General features: G+C 38.7%; 2 protein-coding genes across 3 annotated transcripts in view; one reads left to right on the plus strand and one right to left on the minus strand.

The window, feature by feature from the left end:
* TRAPPC3L (trafficking protein particle complex subunit 3L) overlaps positions 1-25,321 on the minus strand; it is a 55,418-nt gene that overhangs the window by 11,994 nt on the left and 18,103 nt on the right. The window lies entirely within an intron of this gene.
* On the plus strand, positions 688-6,978 carry CALHM5 (calcium homeostasis modulator family member 5). The gene is made up of 2 exons (XM_033102893.1): positions 688-1,480; positions 4,963-6,978. Exons 1-2 carry the CDS (start codon positions 941-943, stop codon positions 5,350-5,352), a joined length of 930 nt encoding a protein of 309 aa, XP_032958784.1. The 5' UTR covers positions 688-940; the 3' UTR covers positions 5,353-6,978.

Consider the following 25,321-nt stretch of genomic DNA (forward strand, 5'->3'; position numbering starts at 1 on the left):
AAACTTCTACCCTGTTCATGAATATTGAATGGGATTTTTTCGGGTGAACAAAGTAGGGAGGGGCAGTGGTGGTGATATTCTGGGTAGAGGGAACCTGTCATGGGCATGAAACATCATGATAAGCTTCATGAGATTAACATTTATAAACTTGTGGGCAGTGGGGAGGCCCAAACCATGAATAAGCTCAGGCAGAATTAAATTTCTGAGGAAATTTTACGTTTTTAGAGGAACCTCCTTCATGTCAGCATGGAGGATGGATTTAGGATTGTGGGCAGGGTGGTCATGAAGTCAAAGACAGAGACACCAATCGAGCGGTTACTATGACAGCCTAGGAAAGAAATGATGAAGACTCTTCTCATTTTGTTTTTTATTCAACGTGCAAATGCTCCCTAAACTTTTCCATATGAATTTCAAATAGCCCAAATCCTAAAACTTCGTTGAAGTCTCTGACACAAGCCAGCTTAAAAGGATGTAAAATGAATCTCCCAGATTTTAAGTCAAGGAGCAAGAGAAAAGCAAAAAATCATAAAACTCCAGGCTTGGAGACTGATTTGGCTCCCAACCAATTGGCTGACATCCATTTCTGCTAATGTTGATTCCTCTGGCTGGAAAATTCCTAGACTATTCTTTGTTTGAGTGAGAACTTCTTTCAAATTCTCAAACCGAGCAGCACGGAAATAACATTAAAATGGAGGCTGTGCACTTGGAATTAACTCTGATTCTCAGTGTTTGGGCTCCAGTCTCACGGCCCAGTACCCACCAGTAGGAGGCATTATCTAAACATGATTGGGAAAGAGTCATTCCTAGGGAATGACATTGTTTCCTTATCTGTCTACACAGCCTGAGAAAGAACTGTTTCTAATGGGCTCCAGCCTCAGCCACGACCACAGCTTCTCTGCGGATAAATAAGGGCAAAGCATTTTCCCTCTTTATCTCCAACATGGATGCTTTTCAGGGGATTTTAAAATTCGTCCTTAACCAGAAAACTGTTATTGGCTACAGCTTCATGGCTCTGCTGACCGTGGGAAGTGAGCGTCTCTTTTCACTCGTGGCGTTTAAGTGCCCCTGCAGCACTGAGAATGTGGTCTACGGGCTGGTTTTCCTTTTTGCTCCTGCCTGGGTGTTACTGATCCTGGGATTCTTTGTGAACAACAGGTCATGGAGACTCTTCACAGGCTGCTGCGTGAATCCCAGGAAAATCTTCCCCAGAGGCCACAGCTGCCGCTTCTTCTATGTCTTTGGCCAGATCACTCTGAGTTCATTGGTGGCTCCAATGATGTGGCTGTCTGTGGCTTTGCTCAATGGGACTTTTTATGAATGTGCCATGAGTGGGACAAAAAGTTCAAGCCTCCTGAGACTGATTTGCGAGGGCAAGCCCAAAGAATGCTGGGAAGAACTTTACAAAGTATCATGTGGCAAAACCAGCATGACACCCACAGACAATGAAGAACTGAAACTGTCCCTGCAAGCCCAGTCTCAGGTAAAAAAGGACAAACTCTCCTTTTTCTTCCAGCTTGCAATATTCTCTCTGTTCTCCTTTCAGCCAGGGCTGAGTCTGAATCCTGTTAGGACATTTTGATGTGAAATGGAAATTGGAACATGATGCAGTGTTAAGACAATCTCAGCAAAAGCTTTTTAGAGGTTGGGTGGCTCAGTGAAATTTCTGATTGAAGTGTCTTTTCCATTTCTGAAAAGAAAATGTCCTCTGGGTTATGTGTAGGTAAATATTTAAGTACTTTAAAACAATCTGTCGAGGTTGACTTTATAAATAATGCATAACACTAACTCATAATTGAGTGTTAAGGGCAGAGCTGTAATTAAAAATTACTGTCTTGTATCAATGATTTAGTTTCAAACTGATTTCTCAGAAAAAGAAAAAAACACACACATAGCATTCATCTTTTAAAATATAGCTGAATCAAACGAGCTAATACTTTGCAAAGTTGCATGTAATATAATTAATATAGAAATTCCCTTAAATGATATTTGGCAACTGCTATCTCTCTATATAAATATTGTCAGGATTCAGAAGAGTTTCCCATATAAAGTAGGATTTGGCAATCTTTAAATAGCCCTCAGTGAAAAGTGATCATATTCTCTAGGGAGGTTACATCCTGTGCTCTTTGTGCTGTACAGGTAAAGAAGTTCTTGCATTACTTTAGAAGCTCAGGATTTGGGGCATTGCTTTATTTAACAGAAGGAAATCATAGCTTTACCTAACTGACGTAAGGAAGTAACCTGTCATCCTTCCAGGTGCATGAGCACAAATCCAGATGTGAAGCCTTGCCCTGGCCTCAGGAAAAGACTGAATTCCTTCTTGTGAGTAGTAGGAGTTGCATTCCCCAGACCAAAACAAGGAATTAGAGTAGATAAACAGATCCACAATTGGTCAGGAATGCTATTTGTTTCAGAATAAATGCACTGAAAATACTATAATATTACTTTTTCAACAAGGACTTGTCTTTACAGCAGCACGTTAAGAAAAAGTCTGTTTTTAAAATCATATATTCCAAAGCTGGTTGGCAGTATAGTTATATACTTTTCATAAACCGATAGGCCTAAAAATACCCCAAAGTCTCTTCTTTAATGCATAAAGCGCACCCTACATAAAAACATGCCAGGCTCCCAGATGTCTTCCTTCTTTTGTTGAAGGAAGGTATTAATTACAAATGTTATGACACAATGAGTGATTTTTGATTTATGTCCCCAGGCACCAGGCTCCATTCAATTAGTGCCAGATCCAAACACTCATCACTGTGTTAGCTTTTCTTCTCTAAACACAAACATAAGGAAATCACGCACACACTGTCATAGCTTAGCCTAGGCACCCTGACCTGTTTACTTTGCAGCAGAATGAGAAGGACCTGGGGCTGATTCCAAGGGGAGGATGCATGAGGGAGGTGAACAAGAAGAGCTGTATCAACAGCAGGTGCTCACCACAATGGTTTACACAGGCCGGAGCAACAAACAGTCCAGACTAATAGCTGGGTATGTGGGTGGGGGTGGAAAAAGTGTCCCATCCATGGGTGGGGCAGATAACAAGAAATCCAGCTGGGTGGCACTCTATTTTTAAGGAAGGTAGAGAGAAGCAGTGGAAAGAACTCGGCCTTGGAATTGACCAGTCTTGGGTTTGAGTCCTGACTCGATCACTTAGCAGCTATGTGACCGAGAGCTAATGGTTTGACCTCTCTGAGCCCCGATTTTCTCTAGTTAGGGGTAATAACCCCTACCTCAGAGGGTTGCTGGAAGGTATAGAGATAATGGACATAAATGGGCGTAAAGCTGCTGGTACACAGTAAGTGTTCTAAATTCATGAGGAAACTGCCAGGGTTTAAGGGAAGAGACTAAGGCAGAATGGGACACTATTGAGGGTTGGGGTGGGAGCATCCACCGTGTCTCGTTACACTCTGGGTGCTATGAATTGGGGAAGAACAAAAGAGGGCTCAGTGCTCAGCACTCAGGTGAGAGCGAGGTGATACAAAGGTCATGCAATGGGCAGAGGGGAGTCTGAAGCTGATCAAATAGCTGAGAACTCAAGCAGAATTGGCTCAGATAAGGGTGAGATGGCCTAGTGGCCCACAGGAGGCCCGGCTGTGGGGAAGGAGGAAGGGAGAGGATGAAGAACAAAGGAAGTTCTGAGGCAGCCAACCACAAATGATTTCAGGCAAATGTAAGGACTTTCCCATGATGGGAGCTGTGCCTCATTCATTGACAGAAAGGTACCATGAGTTCAGGAATGCTTTCATGTACACACATATGTACATTTGAAAAATAGCTGCAAAAAAAATAGCTGCATGTGATAATAACTTACTGAATGCACGTGTAGGTCTACATCATCTCATTTTAGTGCCCCAAATCACCCTCTGAACTAGGTAACCCCCATTTTCCAATTGAGGAAACTGAGGCACAGAGCATACCCATAGTAAGGGAAAAGTTCAGATGTAAACCCAACTAGTGGCAATCCAGAGTTGGCATTCATGTGGAGTCTGAGACCTTTACACTGACTCTCTGGTCTGAGCCAGAGTGTGGGAACCACTGGTTTAAAGCATTGGAGCTAATTTGTGGTTCTGTTGCCGTCTGAATGGGTCTGTTTGCAGATTTTTTTGGTTTCTATTTTCAAATAGGCCCATTTGCTGAGAAATACTAATGGTCATTTCACTGAAATGTCAAGAGAAACTTTGAAAAGAATTCTGTTAGTTGTCCAAATATGAAATTAATTCCAATTGTGAAAAATATAATTAGAACAATAACAAAAAATTTCTAAGATAAGTTATACAGACTTCTGTTTTTAATATTCAGGAAAAAAACACCCAACTGAACCAGTTCATATTCAGAGAAAAATTTGTTTTTTTCTGATTATCAAGATTCAGAACCAATAATCCTGAAGGTTTGGAATGACTGCAATTTTTTTCTTGGCTTTTATGCAGCCTTTCAATTCTTATAGTTTCAGTTTCCTTATTGTGTTATGTCTGTCTTGCTTTATCATAGATAATGAGTAATATTTCTCTTAGAGAGGGCTGCTGTCCCTGCAAACAATAGAACATGGGAAAATTTTCATTTATCAATACCTGAAAACACCTGGCTAAGGAATTGCTCGTTTGCTCAAATGATCACATTTACCCATGCACAGAAGTCTTTCCTCTAATAGTTAATACTACTTGAGGTTTTGATTTATCTGATTCTTGGACAATCTATACTTTTTGAATTTTTCTAATTTGCTTGCCTTCTGGTTATTTCTTTGCATACAAGCAATGATGGATAGGATGGAGAATAATTAGGTAAACTCAAACTTTATTTTGACTGTTAGAAAAGTATTGTCAAAAAATTAAGATGGAGAATTTCAAGTAAAATATGGCAATGACTGTTGTAGTAATTTAGCCATACACTTCCCAGTAATATCACCTCAGCTCCCTGAGAAGTGGCTTTGCTTTGACATGTCCTCAATATTTCTTTCTTTCTAAGATTCTAGGATGGTGCCTGATTTGTTCAGCATCTTTTTTCTCTCTGCTCACCATTTGTTATGCTCGCTGCCGATCTAAAGTTAGCTACCTTCAGCTGAGTTTTTGGAAGATGTATACACAAAAGGAGAAGGAGCAGTTGGAAAATACATTTGAGGACTATGCCAACAAGCTGAGTGAGAGAAATTTGAAATGCTTTTTTGAAAACAAGAGGCCAGGTGTCTTCCCCATGCCTACTTTTGCTGCCTGGGAGGCTGCTTCGGAGCTACATTCTTTCAACCAAAGCCAGCAACACTACAGCACCCTCCATCGGGTGGTGGAAGATGGTCTGGAACTTAGCCCTGAGGACGAAGAGACCACAATGGTTCTCATGGATACTGCCCACAATGGGTAGCTCATCTGCCATCACTGACTCACGGTGTCCAGGGATACACTCATTCTGACATCTTCCTACTGAATCCACAGCAACCTGGGTGTCTCTTTTTTCTCGCATTTAGTGTTCCTTTATAAGACAACAACACAAAGGGAAGCCGCTTTGCTGCATTCAGGTGCAGACGGTGTCAAGATGTGCTCAAACTGATGCCGGGTGACTGGTCAAGGATGGCAACAAAGGTGCTCTTGCATTGGTTGGGGGTTGGGCTCAGTGTCTTCAAATTCTAAAATTTTATGCTTCCACAGCAAGAAGGTCTGCCATTCTATGTACATATTGGTCATGGCATCTGGGGGCTGACGTGGTGACTTGGGAGTGAGCCAGATACTTCACAGTCGGCTCTATACACAGTGGGATCTGCAGTGTAGTCAGCAGAAAACCTTGTCCTGTAAACCTATCCTCCTGCCTTTCAAGGATATATGAAATTCTACCATCTGAAATGCATTTCCTTAGAATCTGAAGACATCAGTGCTCAAAAATAATACATTGGAAGGATATAATGCCTAAAATTCAAAAATTTCACATGTTTTTAATGTTCAGTGAACATATGTCCCTGCAGGTAGGGCTGTATTATGACTTTCGCGGGCTCTAGGCAGTTTTGCCTTCTTGGACCCCTTTCTACATTAAGAAATACACACATACACACACATATATATATCCATGACTGTATACTATAAAGATGAATGTATTAATATTATGTATTAAACCATAGTTTTCAATCCCAAGTTCATTTATTTTCTTCTGATTTTAAAAGAAATTAAAAACACGATGGGCCTTAGGGACAGTGCCTACTATGCTGATGGGTGAGTCAGCTCTGACTAGAGGTCTGGGAAACTGCCCAAAGCAGTGCTGGTGTCCAGTCGTTTTGCAGTTCTATGTTTATCAGAAATAATGCAAATTTTGTGTTCTACTATGTAGTATATCCGCATTAGTTGAAATACATATATGATATATAATATATGTGTATATACATACATATATATACATATATATATTTAATTCCCCTTAAATCTCTGTCTTCTAGTGATGTTATTTGAGTACATAAAAATGCTATTATTGCTTTATACATCTCAATTTTATGCCTCTCTACTTTACTGATTCTTATTTTATTCCTTGTAGAGCTTTTCAGAATTAGAAAACAACCATTTCGCAACCCCTAATGACATAATGGATCTAGACAGTAAATAATAAATTCTAGACTAGGTGAAACCATGATGGGGTAAGGACCATGCAACTTGAAACCATTCATCTAAACATCCCTAAAAATGGGACAACCGGATATTATGTGCCTGCCAATGTGATGCAAAGCAAGAGTAAATACACAGTACCATCTGTGACATATTCTTTTCAAAAAAATTAAACCTGAATCTAATCTACTATTTAGATTTTACTAGTTCAGGAAATATGGGCAAAAGAAAATAAGTGAATTAGCAATGTGAGAAAGGAACCAAGTAAATGTAGAATACAAAGTAGAACAATTAAGTTCGTGAACTTATCCTAGAAAAAGTGCTACATACCTCATTGCTGAATATCACTACAGTCATCTTCGAAGTACTCCCTTTGGGAAGCTATGCACCGACACCAGCGCCTAGTCCACCCTTCAAAACCAATTTTGGGAACTCTTCCTGGAATGGCCATCAAAGTTGTCGTATTACCCTTGATGTCCTGAATGTCATCGAAATGTCTTCCTTTCAATATTTCCTTTGTCTTTGGGTAAAGAAAGAAGTCATTGGGGGCCAGATCAGGTGAGTAGGGAGGGTGTTCCAATACAGTTATTTGTTTACTGGCTAAAAACTCCCTCACAGACAGTGCCGTGTGAGCTAGTGCATTGTCATGATGCAAGAGCCATGAATTGTTGGCGAAAATTTCAGGGCGTCTAACTTTTTCATGCAGCCTTTTCAGCACTTCCAAATAGTAAATTTGATTAACTGTTTGTCCAGTTGGTACAAATTAAAAATGAATAATCCCTCTGATATAAAAAAATGGTTCGCAACATCGTTGTAATAATTTCACGAATTTAATTGTCATGCTTCGTATACTACATTCTATTTCACATATGATCCAGTTTTCCACAATGGCATAAAAAAAAGGAGAATAAAAGAGACAGAAGAGACATAACAACCAGAAGCAGCCTGTGTACCTTATTGGCATCCTGTTTCAAACAATGAGCTGTGTGTAACAAGACAACTTCGAAGTATTTAAGAAAATATGAATGACTATTAAATGGGTATGAGACAATTTTAGGGAATTATTCCTTTTGTTATATATGATAATAGCATGATGGTGTATGTTTTCTAAAAAGTATTGATCGGTTACAGGTGCATATTGAAATATTTATATGTGAATTACCATGTCTAGAATTATGTTTAAAATAATTTCAGCACAAAAAAAGGGGAGCTAAAAGATGAAATGAGAGTGGCAAATATTGGTACTTACTAAAGCTGAATAGTAGGTACATGGGATTTGTTACATATTCTCTTTACATTTGCATATGTTTGAAAAATTTCATAATAATTATGGACTAAAACAAATTATATACTTGCCTCGGTTATTTTGCTGAAGTTTGTCAGTCAACTCCCACATGCCTGGAGCCTATCCTCTAGTATCATTCTCAGTAAAGGTTCTCTGGAATAGTAGTCCCTTAATTCTTACATATTCAAATCGTTGGCCTGTTCTATACTCGAAGGGCAGCTTAGCTGTTTCACACTTTCTCTACTTGAGTATATTTTAAATGTTACTCCATTGTCTTTTGTCATTGAATGTTGCTGAGGGAAATTCCAATGACATCATGATTTATTACTAACATGAAGTTTTTGTCTATATTCTCACAGCATTCTTTATCTTTATCTTTAAATTGAAAACATTTTATTTTGTTTCAAGAACATGGAATTGGGAATCCCTCCACCCCCCCATACACACCTTTTTTGTTGTTCTATATGATTTTCAAGAAACCTTACGGTTTTGGATTTAGAACTAAACTGTGTTCCTATTGGAATTTCATTAATTTAATAATAATTTTTAAACACTTCATTAATTTTGTAGTAATTCTTGTTTCACCTCTTCCTACCCTTTCTTTTCCTTTTGCCCTCCCATGCAACCAGAACAGAATCCATACTTGACTTTTTGACATTTGCAGCTTCTCATCTGTGAGGTAAATAGCAAGGAGCAGTGGATCTGTATATGCACCTCTTATGTGGCAGCTTCAAGGATGAAAATTGTTCCTCTTTCTGTGGTTGCTGCCTTGATTGTCATTACATATTCAACCCAATCCCATCATTGCTCAAAGTTCCCAAGGGAGCCTAGACTGCCCTGAGGAGCTGACACAAGGAAGGATCTGGCTCCAGCGCTAATCATTTCTAGCAGTGGCTTCTGACTAAGGCTTAGTGAAGCCCAGAATGTGTACTGAGACACAATGAGACTTTAGGAGAGGCCAAAGAGCAAGCTGAGCTGCTGAGGCTGGAGCCTGAGCACGGAGGGTAACCCCGGAAGGAGCCTACATTACTGGTAGGCAAGGCAAATGCCAGTGGCTTTGGATTTATTCTTTTTTGAGTAGGATTTTGATCAAAGAAAATTAGGTTAGTTTAATCCTTCTGGGGAGTTAGAACATACTTATTACAAATATAAAATGTTATATTTGAGTCTGGAAGGAAACCTTCTTTTAGGCAGCTTCAAATAATATTTTCAATGTTCAGTTGTTTTTTAAAATTGAGTTATACAGGAAGTTGTCTAGCTATAAGACAGATCATATTCTAAATTTTGCTCTTCCACTAAGGAGGAGAGGCAGAATTGACATTTATGACAACCTACTATGTGCTGGATACTTTACATATGGTTTATATTTAAAATTCACAAGTATACTGAGAAGGAGACATTACTGTTTCTATTTTTATGAATAACACTAAAGTTCAAAAACATTAAGGTTAAGCCGCAGGTGAGAGATGGAGCCTAAATTTGGACTTGAACTTATATGAGTCTTAACTTCCACCACATAAAATGTTGCATCATGTCTGTGTATCCTCAGATACTCATTTAGCCATCAAAAGCATTTTTCCTCATTGTTTTAAATCAGAGTATTAGATTGGTATATCTCTGAGTTTCTTTCAACTCTGTTGTCCTGAATCTGACAGTCAGTAGCACATGAGTTACCAGTCAACTGGCTTCTTGGTGTACTCCTGGGAATGGATGTCGATCTCCAAGTTTCCTGGCCTGGCCTTTGTCTGGACCCCTGGCCTCTTTCCCATCCTGCATAGCTTTTCCACCTTGCCTTTCTAGACATTTGGGGTAGTTGTGCTCAAACTATGCTTCTATTTCACTATATCAATTAGGTCAACTTCTTACTTTATTTCCTTTGATCAAAATGACTATTGATAAAGAATTTTCAGCAATAGAAGGTTCATAAAAGATTTAGAATAGTCCCCAAACTTACATTTTTATATCTTTTAGAGCATATATTTCTGTCTGGATGACTAGCTATCTTTTTATAATTTCAGATGTCCTGACCCTACAGCCATACCAATGCTAGAGAAAAATCTTTAAAAGTTTTAAATTGTAATGAAAACTGAGATTAAAATGGGGAAAATTAATTAATTAATTCACCTAATAATATTCCCTGGGTCATTTCAAGGAATAGGATAAAGTAAGAAAAGTCTGAACTCAGGTGATATTAAATAATTTTGCTTAAGAACAATACTTCAAAATATATGCATCCTTTGGAAGAGTACATAACCTATAAAATGGTTACTAATTGCATCGCAACAAAATTTTATTCCTAGAGTAAACATAAAGGAATGTACTTCTGCAATAATAATGGTTGCTGACAGAATCAACGGAACAAGATGATTTCCCCCAGGGGTTTTGTAGGTATTTGTGTCAGGGAAGAAACATGAGAGATAGTAATGTATAAAAGGCTTGCTTCCTTAAACAATTGGCTAACTACAAGTGGATCTTGCTGCCACTGTATATGAAGTAAAGCAGTTATAGAAACATACAGTTATAAACTAGTGTTTGATCAATATCTTCTTTGGAGCGAATGTCTTGGAAGACACAACTTCACTCCCTACCTCCTGCCCCAGAGATAAGCTAGTCCTCCCAACCAGTGGTGGACTGGTTGGGAGGGCTTTGTTTCAATCAAGACTCCTTTATTATATCTCTCTAGATTTTTCCATTTTTTTCCCAATGACATTTTATTTTACTTGAAACACTTAAAAGAGATAAAATGAGAGGTAACTCTGGAAGAATCCAGACAGGGTCTGGAGGAGTGGCAGCCTTCACATGTCACCTTGCCTCTACATCAATCACCCTAGAGTGCCAAGGACACAGTTTTCAAAACCCTTGTTCGAAAACAGTGGATGTCCATTAAGAGCACTTGGAGAGTACTCTAAAAGTTCTTATATTGAGCCCTATTTTCAGATAACAGTATTTAATTGGTTAAAAGTAAGATCTGGGCATCAAGGATTTTATTTTAGGAAGGCTCTAGGTGACTCAATGGAACATTAAGAATTAATAACCGTTACCCTGGAGAAATCACAGAGGTCAGGGCAAGGCTGGACAAAACCACATTTCTGACATGAACTAAGAATGACACCAAGCAAGGATGACCCAGAGTTTGGATGGCCTTTCCTGATGTTTCTCTGAATCCTTAGGCCCAGATAGTTCTTGCTTTAGCCTTTGGGATTTTGTTTGCCAAAGTATTCCCTCAATAGTTTTCATCTCCTGGGAAGGAATTTTGTTTTAAAAAATTATATTAATGAAATACTCCCAAAGCTATTGATATTTTCAATCTGTGAGTTAAAAAGGCGCTATATAGTAAGCCTGACAAGCTCAGGGGGCCACATGGCAGGGCTCACAAGCTCAGTGACCGTAGGATGGTTTAATTATAAATTCCTAACTGGGCAGACCATGGCGGGTAGTTACATCCCAGGCCTACAGCTTCCTTAGCAAAGGTCAACCTTGACCTTCAGTGGGCTCTACACCATTCTCATGCATCTAGGACAACATACCTTTGACATGTCAGAGTAATTTTCTTTTCCTGCCCCTTGAAGGCACAACTGCAGGCACCAGAGCATAAGACCAGAGAATGAGGCCACAGAACCCTTCCGTTATCTTGTTCCCTGGATACCATCTCTATGTACTGTAAATCTTAATTAATTATCCTCTACCCACCAATGTAAAAGAAGTGTGTATTTCTCCATTTTCTTTTTTATCCTGTCTTAGAGATTTTCCCACTTTGCTTTCTCCCACCTCCTTAATCAATCACCAGTGGATTCCATGCACCTTCCTTAAGTTTTCTCCTTTGATTCTAATGTATAAAATAAGCTGCAAAACTGCCATTTTCTGGAGCATGTTCTCAATCTGTTGAGATTTTATTTCTGGGCATGTCCTCAAAATTTGGCTTAAATAAACTCTTATAAGACTTTTCTATAGGCTGGACGTTCTTTTTTCAACAAATCTAGACACTTAGATTTGTTTTGCAAGTCAGTTTCATCCAAATAAGTTAAGAAATTGAAACAAAACAAAGAATCTCCCATGGAAAATTAGGGTAGACTAGATTTTGTAAAAATTTTCTCTATCCACTTCTTTTTTTAAAAAATTAGATTTATTGAGATAACATTGGTTAAGAGCAAGTATATAAATTTTACACCAGATTTTCATGTGCTGAGATATCTGGAGGATTAAAAACTTTCCCCTGGAACATCTTTGGTAATAGCACCAAGAAGATAAGATGCTTAATGTGATGCCAGATGTCCTATAAGTCCTGATCACAAACAGAAGTGAAAGGTGAACATTCAAGAGTCAGGGGAGATGACTTGTAGAATTAACTGAGACTTGAAACTTAAGAGATGCGTGTCTGGGGCCAGAGGAAAACTAATGTTACGCAAATGTAGTCACAATAAAAGTCTGAGGGTAATTTTCCTGCAGGTGACTTGCCTTCATAGTGGAACACTGCCATAAGTAATTGATGTGATCTGTTGGATTAGACCCAATCAGTCTGCAAAATCCATAGACCTTGTGCTATGCATACACACTTTCCCACAAAAGAAAACTTCCTACGCTTTTCTTCTTTCACCCCACCCAGAGGTACAAAGGGAAATAGTTCAAGAGTGTGGGTGTTTATGTAAGGCAGTTCTTGCCCACTCAAAGGGGAGAATTAAGACTAAATGGTTATGTTTGTTTAAACAAGTTCCTTATTTTTAATAATTCGTCTGCCATATTTCTGACCCAACTGGTGAGTTCTCAGAATATTTTATGAATTGCTTTTGCTGTGAATAGTCATCATTTTTTAAATATTGAGAATTGTATAACTATAAAAGATTTTTCTTTCTTTTTAATTTTTCCACTCTCTTATTCCCTCCTTAAAAAAAAAAAAATTGCTACTAAGTAGGAAACTGGCCTGACATTCAGCTCACTGTGATGCCAGCCTTCTCTGGAATGCTGTGTGGTGTGCTGTGACTTCCACGGAATTCAATCTCTGCTTATCAAGGGCTCCCATTTATTTTAATATCATGTGTTGGAAAAAGTGGAAAAATAATCAGTAAGCTCCGACCACTAACTTGAGAGTTAACCTTTGAAAATAGTGATTAATAGCAAAGAAGCATGTTCTATTTTAGGCTTAATCAGATTAGCTTCCATTGTTCAGCTGAAGGATTAAAGGAAGCAGTCATTCCAGGAAGATGTTGAGAATCAGGCAAGTATGGTGCTTTAACCCTTGTGTCCACTCCTGCCTCCTCTGCGCTGAGAACTGCTCTCCGGGATCTGGTCACCAGTTGCCACTCTGTTGGTTGTCAACCTGCATTTAAAGGTCTTCTGAGACCCTGCTGAGTCTTTCACTTGCACCTTTTCAGTTCCTTGCAGGACTCACATGGTAAGGAATGTCCGGCTCACAAATGCAAGCTAAACTCTGAGGACTCTACCATTTTAGTACCTCAGTTTCCCACTTCAATTTTTTGGGTGGGAGAGGGAGGCACATACAATAATGGCTAAATTCTCAAGCATTTATTTACAAATTATTCTCATATACAACAGCGGCAAGATACCTAAATATTTTAGGATTGGGGGATCTCTGTAACTAGCACAGTCACAACTGGGGGCTGTCTGATGTATGTGAAATAAGTGGTAGCCACCTTGGACCCTCTCCCCACTTCTCACCCTGCACTGTAGGGATTTCCTGGCAGATTATCTTGGATAAAGCATTGAGTTGTCTGAGATGGAGTAGATTTGAGCCAAATGGAAGTTGCCGTTCTTTAGTATCTGTGCGGGGAGCACAGAGCCTCCTCTCTATGTCCCAGAAGGCAGAAGGTAAAACCAGGGCACATTATCATCTGGTGATGCTGTCAGCTAGGCATGGCAGTGACATGCTCCCAGCCCTAATGATGTGAAAGCAGCATGAACGCATCACCTTTTGAGAGGATCATCAGCAAAAACCAGTCCTCCACATCAGTGAGAGATTTTAATACAGGGCAAGGATTGCCTAGTAATCAAAAGGTTTCAGGTCTCCTTTTTTTTTTTTTTCATTGAGGCTTCATTTCTTAGTCTATTCCTTAAAATGAGTTGGGTGGGGTGTGTGGGGGAGTGTGCTTGGAAGGAAGATTCACTTAAAGAACTGGGTGGGGGTATGAGGAGAGAGCCTCCTGTTTTGTGCATAGACTTATGCTGTCAACATAATTCAAGTGTTGCGTTGTACTGGGTGCATTGCATTTAGGCTTATACCCAGAACCGTAAAATATGGTGATTTTTTTTTTTTAGAGAAAGTATTTCTTTCTAAAATGTATGTTGTTTGGAAAATGAAAGAAGCCAAATATAATCAGAAGAAAAAAAAGGAAGGAAAACAAACTATTGAAACATAAGGAACAAAGCTGTTTATTTTGTTTTTAAAAGAAAGAAAAATAACAAGATATGCTGATGTCTCTGACTTGAATGGCTGGTTCAAGTTCATTTCACCTGGGCAGGTTTCCTACTTACATAAAAAATCAGGTAGCATTCTTTGAAAAAACACAGAATGCCAAGAGAACGGACTGAAAAAGATTTAGAAAAAGAGAAACAAAAGCATAAGCCCCATAGGATTAGAGAACCAGAGCAAACTTTTCTGATTGGTTCTTTTCTGAGAAACTCAAAAGAAAACCTAATACTATCTATTGTAGTACAACATCATTTCTCCTAGGAGAATTTGGCTATCTCCCCTCTACCAAAGCGTCTTTCTGAGTTTACTGTTCTGAGAAATGTCTGTCCTACTCTTGCTAAAGGTTCAGAATATTTACTTTCAACTAACAGTGTGGTTTCCCTTGAAATGCTTCCTGAGGAAAACATTTCATTTTATCTTTTGAAAGATTTGCTTACTTGATTATTATCTGCAAAATGCATAGCAAAGACAATTCTTTCTACTTCAATGCTTTATAGTTAGCATGTGAAATGGAGCCTGCTACACTATTCTATCCAGGAGTTCTAGCCTCTGAAACAAAGGAAAACAAACACCAGCATCAGTCAGTAAGATGAATAACGCGAGGAGGGGACTCAGGTAAAGTAACACTCAAAACTTAGGGTAACCACCAAATTAAGGGGTTGGGGGGTGGGGGATGAGGGTGAGGGGGATCAAATGTATGGTGATGGAAGGGGAGCTGACTCTGGGTGGTGAACACACAGTGTGATTTATGGATGATGTGATACACAATTGCACACCTGAAATCTATGTAATTTTACTAACAATTGTCACCCCAATAAATTAAAAATAAATTAAAAAAAAAAAAAAAAAACTTAGTCACACTGTTACTAATTTTCCAGACAGAAAAAAACAAATTCTGTGACAATTACTTTGCCCTGTTTTGGAAAATCTCAGAATGTTTTTCATACCCAAACCCCCCTCCTGAGTAGTGTCCTATGATGGTCAAGTTCTGTGTCTCATTATCCTGCTGTTGTGGCCACAGGTAATGGACTAAGATGGGGATTTGAGAGCACAGCCCGTCCATAGTTTGGCTACTGGCCTAGCATGAAAACTCCACCCAACAGAGGGCTACTGAGTGACTGGACAGGTTTTAGATAGAGACTCTTTTTTTGGAACTTTAAATATGAGACATGCAGAAAAAGCCACAGTTTGGGTGATTAGGAAGAAAACAAAAGATACCCAGAAAAAAGAGAATAAGCACAAGCCATAGGCAAGAACTGAGAGGCAGCAGAAGCACTGAAGTAGACACAAGAAAAAGAATAGAAAGCTATTATTAAGTAGCTGCAAGAGCAAAATAAGCAGAGAATAGTTGAGTCATCAAAATGGTGGAGGACTGACGTAGGGAACCACATATGTCTGCTCCTGAGATGACAAGATGGACTGAAGGATTTTTCCAATTTCTGTTCTTCCATGAGGCCTTAGCTCTTGTGTCCTAGAATATCCTTATGATCAACCTCTCCCTGGCATAACCCAAAGGCCAGTAACCTAAAGGAGTCTACCTAACACAATTTGCCTCCATGATGAATTTTAGGATGCATTTCAAATATTTTCCATATTTGAAGTGATTTATTTAAATGATTAATTTATCTCTAATTAGCTAATCTTAATAAAACTTTTATCGTAACTGTTTGGAAACCATGAAATATATGTTTGTGTAACTAAGAAGATTTTTTTAGATCTTAGACGAGAGAGAGGCATAATTGTATTTTCTATTTACCCTTATAATAAACTGGGAGAAATATATCAAGTTTAGGGAAATGTAATATCTAATGATTTGATTACCTATTTAATGCTTGCATTTTGTAATCGCAATTGACCTCAGTGTAGCAAGAATGAATCTTTTTCTTTTCCTGAAACTTTCTACAATCATATAAATAATGGAAAAGCAAAAGATTTCAATAAAATTACCAAGATGAGTTAATTCACTATTATTTAATAAGAATCGGCTATCTTCCTGTCCAGGATTCTATTGCAGTTCAAATCTTGTTATTGAGGATTTATTATTGTGAGCAACCAGACCCTTTTGGATTTTCAATATAGTAAATGTTGCTTGAAATAAGGGAACTTGTGCAAGTGTTGGGAGGGGAAGAGGTAGGAGTCTTTCATTTGGAAATGAACGTGGACTACTGCCCTCTTCTGGAAAGAATAGGAAGAGCAACAGTATGTTGATGTGTGATAAGATCTATTATTTTCTGAATTCACTTCAACAATATGTAACAAATGTCTACAATGTTCTGGTTTGCCATGGCACAGTGGGTCAAACCCTAAGAATACCTAGAATTTTCCTTCCCTTTGAAAAGCTTAAAGACATGATGGGGAAGTGAAATTTCCCAGAAATAAAAGATAACTTCCCTGGATAATACAATAAAATATCAAATGAAACAAAGTGTATGTTTGCACCTCACTTCCTGGGAATTCCAAGGAAGACAGCACAAGATATTGGCCAGCCCACCATATTCTGGAGTTCTTGGCCATAATGTCATTTAATAGCACTTCCAACAGTAGTAAAATAGAGATCATCGATTTAATAGTCATGGGAGAGAGAGAACATAGATTTGGCTATAAAGACATTAGTAGAAAAAGAGGCAGTGACTGTATTTTAAAGAATTTCAGTGTTTAACAGAAAGACTATTTCAGAAGAAAAGTTTGCATATTGAAAATTGAAAATTGCTTTTCAGTCTATTTCGCATCTTCAGTTGCAGGAAGTTGACACCACCCTGGTGAGAAAAGAATTTGGCTTCCTTTGCCACATCTTCCTTATGACAGCCAGCCAGAGATACTAGTAGAGGTGAGATTTGTTCCAGTGTGGGCAAGCAGTTTGGGTAGAGTCAAACATGAGGCCACCAAAGTTAAAAAAAAAAAGAAAGAAAAGGAAAAAAGGCCATAAAAATGTTAGCAACAATCACAGTGGCTCAGGCCTTTAGTGCTGGTTGTTAGATTATTGCTTCTCATCTCCAAACCCACTCTTCATTATCTTGCTTGTAATGCTGGAGCTAGATCTTGCAAACATTTCTCCCTTGCCAGCAAGAGGTTCTGCAGAAGTAGAGCAAGAGGAAGGGACTTCTTTTCCTAGCTGTAGTGTATGTTTTCTTGATTTGCTCATGCTGGAAATGACTGGCAGTGCATGGGATAACCGGTGGCACTCATTTTCCAGCTTGCTAGTTCTAGACAATGGTTCCCTCACTGGGGTCCGCCTCAGCTCACTTATATTCCAGTGAGGGGGGTGGCTTCTTGCTTATTAGTTCTGATCCATAATTCCCTGCTCACTAGTCTTAGTCTGGGAACCCAAAGGCTTTGTCTACCTTCCATGGTCTAAAAGCACACCTTCTCCAAAGACATTTGAACCCTAGCCTTGGGAAGAGGGCCCCCTTCAAAATGTGTTCCTTCTTTGGGAAGTCTCTCTCAGCACTAGGGTATTCTTTAGCATGATTTTTCTTTGCTAGTAGTTAATCGCCTATAAATAGTTGATAATTTTTTCTATTAAACCTACCTTGTTGAAATGATTACGTGGTTTCTGTCTCCTGACTGGACCCTCACTTGGAAAAATTCCAAGGCAGGCACATCCTTCTGAAAATGTCTAACAAAGTCGGATTTGAATGTAGTCAGTGCTTCTGAGTACAAATCTGTGTGGAGCTTCCAATTCCATGGCCATGGACCTGCCACTACTCTAAAGTGACTCAGGAGTTTTAGGCTTTAAGGTATTTGAATAACTTGTATAGATTCAGCCATGGCAATTTTGTGTATTCAGATCAAAAGCAGGATAAAAAAAATATATATATATATGACCAGTATGATTTGGTGGAATTCTTCTGCGAAGATTAAGCTCTAATCTTAAATGGACCCCTTTATTGAAATAAAAATGATGCATCGAGTAAAAAAAAAAAAAATCTTCCATTTAGACCCCTCTCTGGATTATATTTCTAAATATTTTGCCCTAGAATTTATGCTTACAACACCCACAATTTAGATTTCCTTCCCTGCTTTAGGCATCTTTATTTATATTGCCTCTTGTGAACATTTCCTTTCAATTATTTCATTGATTTTATATCACTCACCAAAAAATCATTGCTCACATTATTTAAAGTAATATTTTAATTTATACTATTAAAAGGAAAAGATCTCATTTTTGCTTTTCAGAATTTCCAACAAGTACAGTATATTGGGTTCCGATTTTTTGAACTAAAGATCAGAATTTCAAGTTTTAAAAGTATTTATTTAGTTAGTTAGTTATGTATTTATTTATTATTAGTTTCAGGTGTACAAAGCAACATAATAGTTAGACATTTAAGCCCCTCATAAAGTGATAACCCACCCCCCCCAAGCTACTACCCTTTTGACAACTTACATAGCTGCTACAATACCATTGACTATCTTCCCTATGTTGTAGTCCACATCACATGACTATATATACCTATATATTTAGTTATAGTTGACATTCAGTGTTATTCTACTTCACCTTCGGGTTTATAGCACATGTGACAGTTTATTACATTGTTGATTATATTCCCCATACTGTATTAACTACCAATTTGTATTTCTTAATGCCTTCACTTTTTCCACCCTGCCCCCAACCCCATTCCCTTCTATCACACTGATAGATCTAGTACCTATCTGGCACCATACCTAGTTATTACAATATTATTGCCTATATTCCTTATGCTATACCCTACATCCCCATGACTACTGTGTAACAACCAATTTGTACTTCTTAATCCTTTCTCCTTTCACCCATCCTTAACCCCCTTATCTTAAGAAGTCCCTCTAGGATTCTTTGTAATACTGGTTTGGTGGTGATGAACTCCTTCAGCTTTTTCTTATCTGAGAAGCTCCTTATCTGTCCTTCAATTCTAAATGACAGCTTTGCTGGGCAGAGTAATCTTGGTTGTATTAATATGTCATTGCTTTTCATCACTTGGGGTATTTCCTGCCACTCCCTTCTTGCCTGCAAAGTTTCTGTTGAGAAATCAGTTGCCAGACCTTTGGGCACTCCCTTGTAGGTAACTGCTTTTCTCTTGCTGCTTTTAAGATTCTCTCTTTGTCTTTAATCATTGGCATTTTAATTATGATGTGTCTTAGTGTTGGCCTCTTTGGGTTCATCTTATTTGGGACTCTTTGTTTCCTGGGCTTGTATGCCTATTTCCTTTACCAGGTTAGGGAAGTTTTTTTTTCATTATTTCTTCAAATAGGTTTTCAATTCCTTGCTCTCTCTCTTCTCCTTCTGGTACCCCTATGATGTGAATGTTGGTACACTTGATATTGTGCCAGGGCCCCTTAAACTCGCCTCAATTTTTTGGATTCTTTTTTCTTTGTGCTGTTCCAGTTGGGAGTTTTCTGCTACCTTATGTTCTACTTCGCTAGTTGGACCCTCTGCTTCAAATAATCCACTGTTGATTCCCTGTAATATAGCCTTCATTTCCATTATTGTATCCTTTATTTCTGACTGGTTCTTTTTCATGGTTTCCATCTCCATTTTTATGCTTCCTATCTCTCTCTTGAAGTTCTCTCGGAGATCAGTGAGCATCCTTATAAACAGTGTTTGGAACTCTGCATGTGATAGATTGCTTATCTTCATTTCACTTAGCTCTTCTTCTGAAGCTTTGTTCTGTTCTTTTATTTGGGACATGTTTCTTTGTCTCCCCATTTTGGCTGTCTTCCTGTATTTGTTTCTTTGTATTACGTAGGGGTGCTATGTCTTCCAGTCTTAGAAGAGTGGCCTTATGTAGTAGGTGTGCTATGGAGTTAAGTGGAACAGTCTTTCTGTTCACCTGAAACGTGCCCTCCAGATGTGTCCCTTGTGTGGGTTGTGTGTGCCCTCCTCTTGTATTTGAGCCTTGGTTGATAATAGCACATCAGTGGGAGGGACTGACCCTTGGGCTCACTGGTTGTGAAGACTGGCCCTGACTACAGTGGAAGAGTTGTTGTGCAGGGCCTGATCTTACAGAACAGGATCTGCCTCAGCAGGACTCTGGTGCCTGCCTGTTCTGCCACTTGGGTGTGTTGTACTTGAAGGCAGCTGGGTAATGCTCTGGCTAGTTTTGAAGCTCGCCACTGGGGGCGCCAGCCGCAGGACCACCTTGGAGGGGAACCACTGTAGGTCAAGTTCAGCCACAACCTGTGTGTGCCCCAGCTGGGCCAGCCAGCACAAGCCATAAAGAAATCCGCAGATGTCTGGCACCTGTGCTGTGCTTGGAAGCGCCTTAAGAGGACAAGCCGTGAACGAAGGCCAGCTGCCACTAATGCCAGCTTAGAGCTGCTCAGCCAGAGGTACAGGACATACTCAAGCCAGATGCTGCTTGTCTGGGTTCGGTGAACCTTTGAGAGACCCTAGGAAAGTCTGCAGCTTGAGCCAAGGAAGGTGGTCTGCCCAAGAAAGCCACTGGGTGTGCCCAAAAGTTGGGCAGGGCGGTGTCTTAAATCTCCAGGGTGTGGCAAACGAACAGCTAGTGGCCACCTGTGTCAGCAAGTGAGGAATAGGGAATTGGCTCAGCAAATAAATAATGGCTTCCACCAGCTCTCCTGTCCAGGAGAAAGCCTCCTCTCCAGCCCCCATCCCAAGCCAGACAACTCAGTTCCCCACCATATGTCCCTGCCGCTGTCCCAGTGCTGGAGCTCAGAGCAAGTGATTCCATTGGTGAGTAAGTCCACACACAGTCCCTTCAAGAGGAGCACCTGTGAGGGCAGCTGTACTCAGTCTCACTCAGTCCCAACCTCCACTGGTTTTCACAACCAGTAATTATGGAGACTTCTCTCCCCGGCACTGGAACCCTGGGCTGGGGTGCGGCTGGGACCTCTCGCTCCTCTGGGGGGTGGGGTGGATATTCCCACAGGTGGAATATCCCTCCCAACCTTTAATGGTCACCCATGGGTGTGGGACCAGCCCGTTCCACGTCTCTGCCCTTCCTACCCACCTGGAGGTGACTTCTGCTCATTCTTAGTTGAAAGGCTTCAGTTCAACTTGATTTTAGGTGATTCTTGATAATGGTTGTTTTTGTAGATTAGTTGTAATTTTGATATGGTTGTGAGAGAAGGTAAACACAGCGTTTACCTACTGTGCCATCTTGGTTGTCTCTCATCAAAAGTATTTTTATGTTTTTAGTATGTTTTATATCATGTTTTTCTCTATTGCGAAATTTCATCCTACTGTGACAATACCAATGATGTGATGTTTATACTGAAAAAATGTTAAATTCCCTCTATACCTCTCAGAACAACTATCGTAATAACATTGTCCTGACAATAAGAAGCTTTCCCGGCTTTGATGAACAGAGTTTGTGCTAGGCCAAGCACTCATTAACTCTGCAAGTAACTAGAAGGTATGGATGCTCTGAGGGAGGCTTTGGAAGCTACACCCAGGCCACTCAGCTATTTATAATTATAACTCTGTGTCCAGATTTTAGCTAGAGAAAGCAATACCTGAAAATTAGAAGGACTGTAGCTGCAAGGTCTCTTCTGACAAATATGGAAACTGAGGTTCAGCCTGGCTAAATGACTTGCTCGGGGTCACACAGTGGGAAGGTGGTTCAGCAGGATGAGGCCTCCTATCTTTTCATCTCTACTATATTGGATTTGGTTAGACTATTGCTCAGTACCTGATGACGATCAGAGCTCCTTGTGTTTAAATTACTTTTAAAAGGCAACATTACATTTCTTGTCAAGCCTGACCTTTCTGATCATCTTAATTTAAATGATCAAGTTTATCTTTAATTAGCTTCTCCTAATAATAAAAATTTATCATAAATATGTTTGGAAACCATGAAATACGTTTTTTGTGTAACTAAAAATGTGTTTTTCAGACCTTAGACCAGGGAGAGGTATGATTGTATATTCTACTTGCTCTTATAATAAACTGAGAGATTTATGCCTGTTACAGTTAAACTCTCTAATTTTTCATTATTACAACTAAAATTAGCTAAGGTAACTCTACTGCAAATTCCACATTTCCATTTTTCTCAAAACAGTGATCATAATAGGAGATCTTCAAAGGTGTATTTTTAAGGAAACAATGATTTTTTTTTTTTTTTTTTTTGGAAAAGCACTGGAATCAGGTTAGAAGAGATAAATTCTAAGCTGGATCTTCTTACTATTTGTCCATGGTGATGTCTTCTAAGTCTTAATTACATCATTGGTAAAATGGGACTAATAATAGATGTTCTCTTTACTTCACAAGCCTATTGTAAGGGAAAAATAGATAATAGGTGGGAATTACTTTTACCTTTTCTTCAGAAAAATTCTATGTTACTAAAATTTTTCAATATCACATTATAACAGAATTTTTATAAATTATGTGTCTTATTTAAAATTTGTTGTACTTCGAGACTCGTCATCTCCTTTTTATACAAAATATAAGACTGACTGAAGATTTTTTTTGATCAATGATTTGGCCTGTCATGGGATTTCTTTTCATACCACTAGATGGCGTAATTTGAGATTTAAAGCCTGTCAAAATTGTCAGAAGCTTAGTGATACAGTCATCTTCCCTTTGGAAAAGTCCAAGTAAGGAAAACAAAAGAGAGGGGGATGTTATTAGTATCTGGAGTTACATTAATGGTCCTTTCTCAGAGGCAGAGGAGTATAGAGTAAAGCACGAGGTCAGGAGACCTGTTCCTACGTGTAGTCTTTCATTAACTAGTTCTTAAGAGTACTCACTTCACTCATCTCCACATAGGTTTCTTCATCTAGTCAAGTCTCTTCAAATGCATTCTTCCCTGTCTTTCCTTCTTGGAATCAGGACAGAGACAATGAGTTCTGGAAGCCATGGTAAATAGGAGCTAAGCATGGAGAAGGATGCTTTCTGGGACTCATGGTGGTGTTTGGTATAAATACATGGTCTGAGAGGGCAGCCAAACAAAAGTCACAACCATTAGTTCTATTCTTGACCCTGCTATGCTCCATGGGCAGCATGTAACCATGGTAAACTTCCTCTGACCTTGCCCACTTCTCTATAAAACTGACTGTAATATTTGACACCTGCTTCCTGTAAGGAGAGTTTACAAAGATTAATGAGATAGTGCTGGCAAAGGCCAAACCTTTTAATAAAAGGTACTAATTATAAGCAAAGCATCAGTGGGTGAGTACATAACTAAAGTCTGACCCTTCGTCTCTGTTAAAATGTTCCTCAATTGGGTGACATCATTCCCACACGTAAAAGAACATTTTGCTGGAGAAGTAAAAAAGATTAAGAGAGAGAAAATCAGGCCTTTGAAGGAAAATATAAAGACCAGGAGATATCCCTTCTGCACAAAATAAGGGTGAGGGTGACAAAATATTCTCTTCATTGATAAAAAGGAATCTTGCATCCATCTTGAGATGATTTTTGTGTACAGTGTAAGGTAAGGGTTCAATTCCATTCTTTTGTATGTGGATATCCAGTTTCCCAGACCATTTGTTAAAGAGATTATCCTTTCCCCATTGCCATACTCAATGATGAAAAATTGAAAGCTTTTCCTCTAAGATCAAGAACAATGTAAAGATGCCTACTCTTACCACTTCTACTGAACATAATACTGGAAGTCTAGCCGGAACAATTAGCCAAGAAAAAAAAAAGGAATCAATATTGGAAAGAAAGATGTAAAATTATATCTTTTTGAAGATCATATGATCTTATAGGTAGAAAACCCTAAAGACTCTACACACACACACACACACACACACACACACACACAAAAGTGTTGTAACTAAGAAATTATTTCAGAAAAGTTGCAGGATACAAAATCAGCAAACAAAAATCAGTTGTATTTCTGCATACTAACAACGACCTATCCAAAAAAGAAATTAAGAAAACAATCTTACTTACAATAGCACTAAAAAAAAGATAAAATACTTAGGAATTAATTTAACTAGGGAGGTGAAAGATTTGTGTACTAAAAACTATAAAACATTGATGAAAGTAATTAAATAAGACAACAAATGGAATGACATTCCCTGGTCATGGATTGGGAGACTTAATATTATTAAAATGTCTATACTACCCAAAGCAATCTATAGATTCAATATAATCCCCATCAAAATTCCAAGGGCACTTTTTACAGAAATAGACACAACCATCTATGTGTATATATTTTGAATATTTACTTTCCATTAAAAGAGCTAGTATTCTTGTAGTATTACACATAGAATTGGTTTAGTGAAAAATTATTTAATTTTTCAAACTGATGCTTCTAGATCTTAGTTATATTCTGCAACTATGGAAAGAAACAATATTTTAACGAGTTAATTAGTGTGGTAAACTGCACTAGGACTTGAAGACTTAGATTTCAACTTCAACTTCATGATTCATAAGTCATGAAACAATGAAAGTAATAATAACAGTAAGTGGAAAAATCTTTCATTTAGGTGTTTCTTAATGTATAAATTTTTTTCTCATACACTGGAATGTAATTCTTATCATACTCTTTCTGGGACTCAGTTTTCTTATTTGGAAATTGGAGATAACAACTCCTACCTTGCGTACTTCACAGGGATACTGAAAAGATGGAAGGCAAAAACTACGTAAAACTGCATTTAGAACCACAAAGCACTGTGTGGAATGATTATTGCCACTAATGTGAAGAATCAGTATGGCAATGTATAACAATATTAAGGATCACACGAGAAAAGAAGAATGAGACTGATTTAATCAGTCAGTTATGAGAACCTGAAGGCAGCATATCTGGACCTTATAAATATCTCATATCCATGCGTCTGTTCAACGTCTCCCACAAATGAACAACACTAGGTTAATAACCATAGGCCTGCAGATTAAAAGAATTCTGGCTAAGGATGCATTTCCCAATCTCATTTTATATCTAAGGAATTTGAGCTAGTCCCAGATGATTCCAAGTTGTCTCTCATATATCAGAGCTGTGAAAGTTCTTAGAGGACGTACGTGTACATTTATGGGAAATGTTTTTCTCTTGGGAAAACATTGCTCCGGGAATGAAACGGCTACAACAATATTCTCTGAGACAGCCAAAAGCTACCTCCTTCCACGTGCTGAAAATGATTACATAAAGAAGTTGG

This window comes from Rhinolophus ferrumequinum, chromosome 3, assembly GCF_004115265.2.
Source record: "Rhinolophus ferrumequinum isolate MPI-CBG mRhiFer1 chromosome 3, mRhiFer1_v1.p, whole genome shotgun sequence".
NCBI lineage: Eukaryota > Metazoa > Chordata > Mammalia > Chiroptera > Rhinolophidae > Rhinolophus > Rhinolophus ferrumequinum.

Coding starts and splice junctions, on each gene's coding strand:
- CALHM5 (XM_033102893.1), top strand. CDS start 941: ATGGATGCTTTTCAGGGGATTTTAAAATTCGTCCTTAACCAGAAAACT. Junction 1,481..4,962: donor CCCTGCAAGCCCAGTCTCAG/GTAAAAAAGGAC, acceptor TTTCTTTCTAAG/ATTCTAGGATGGTGCCTGAT.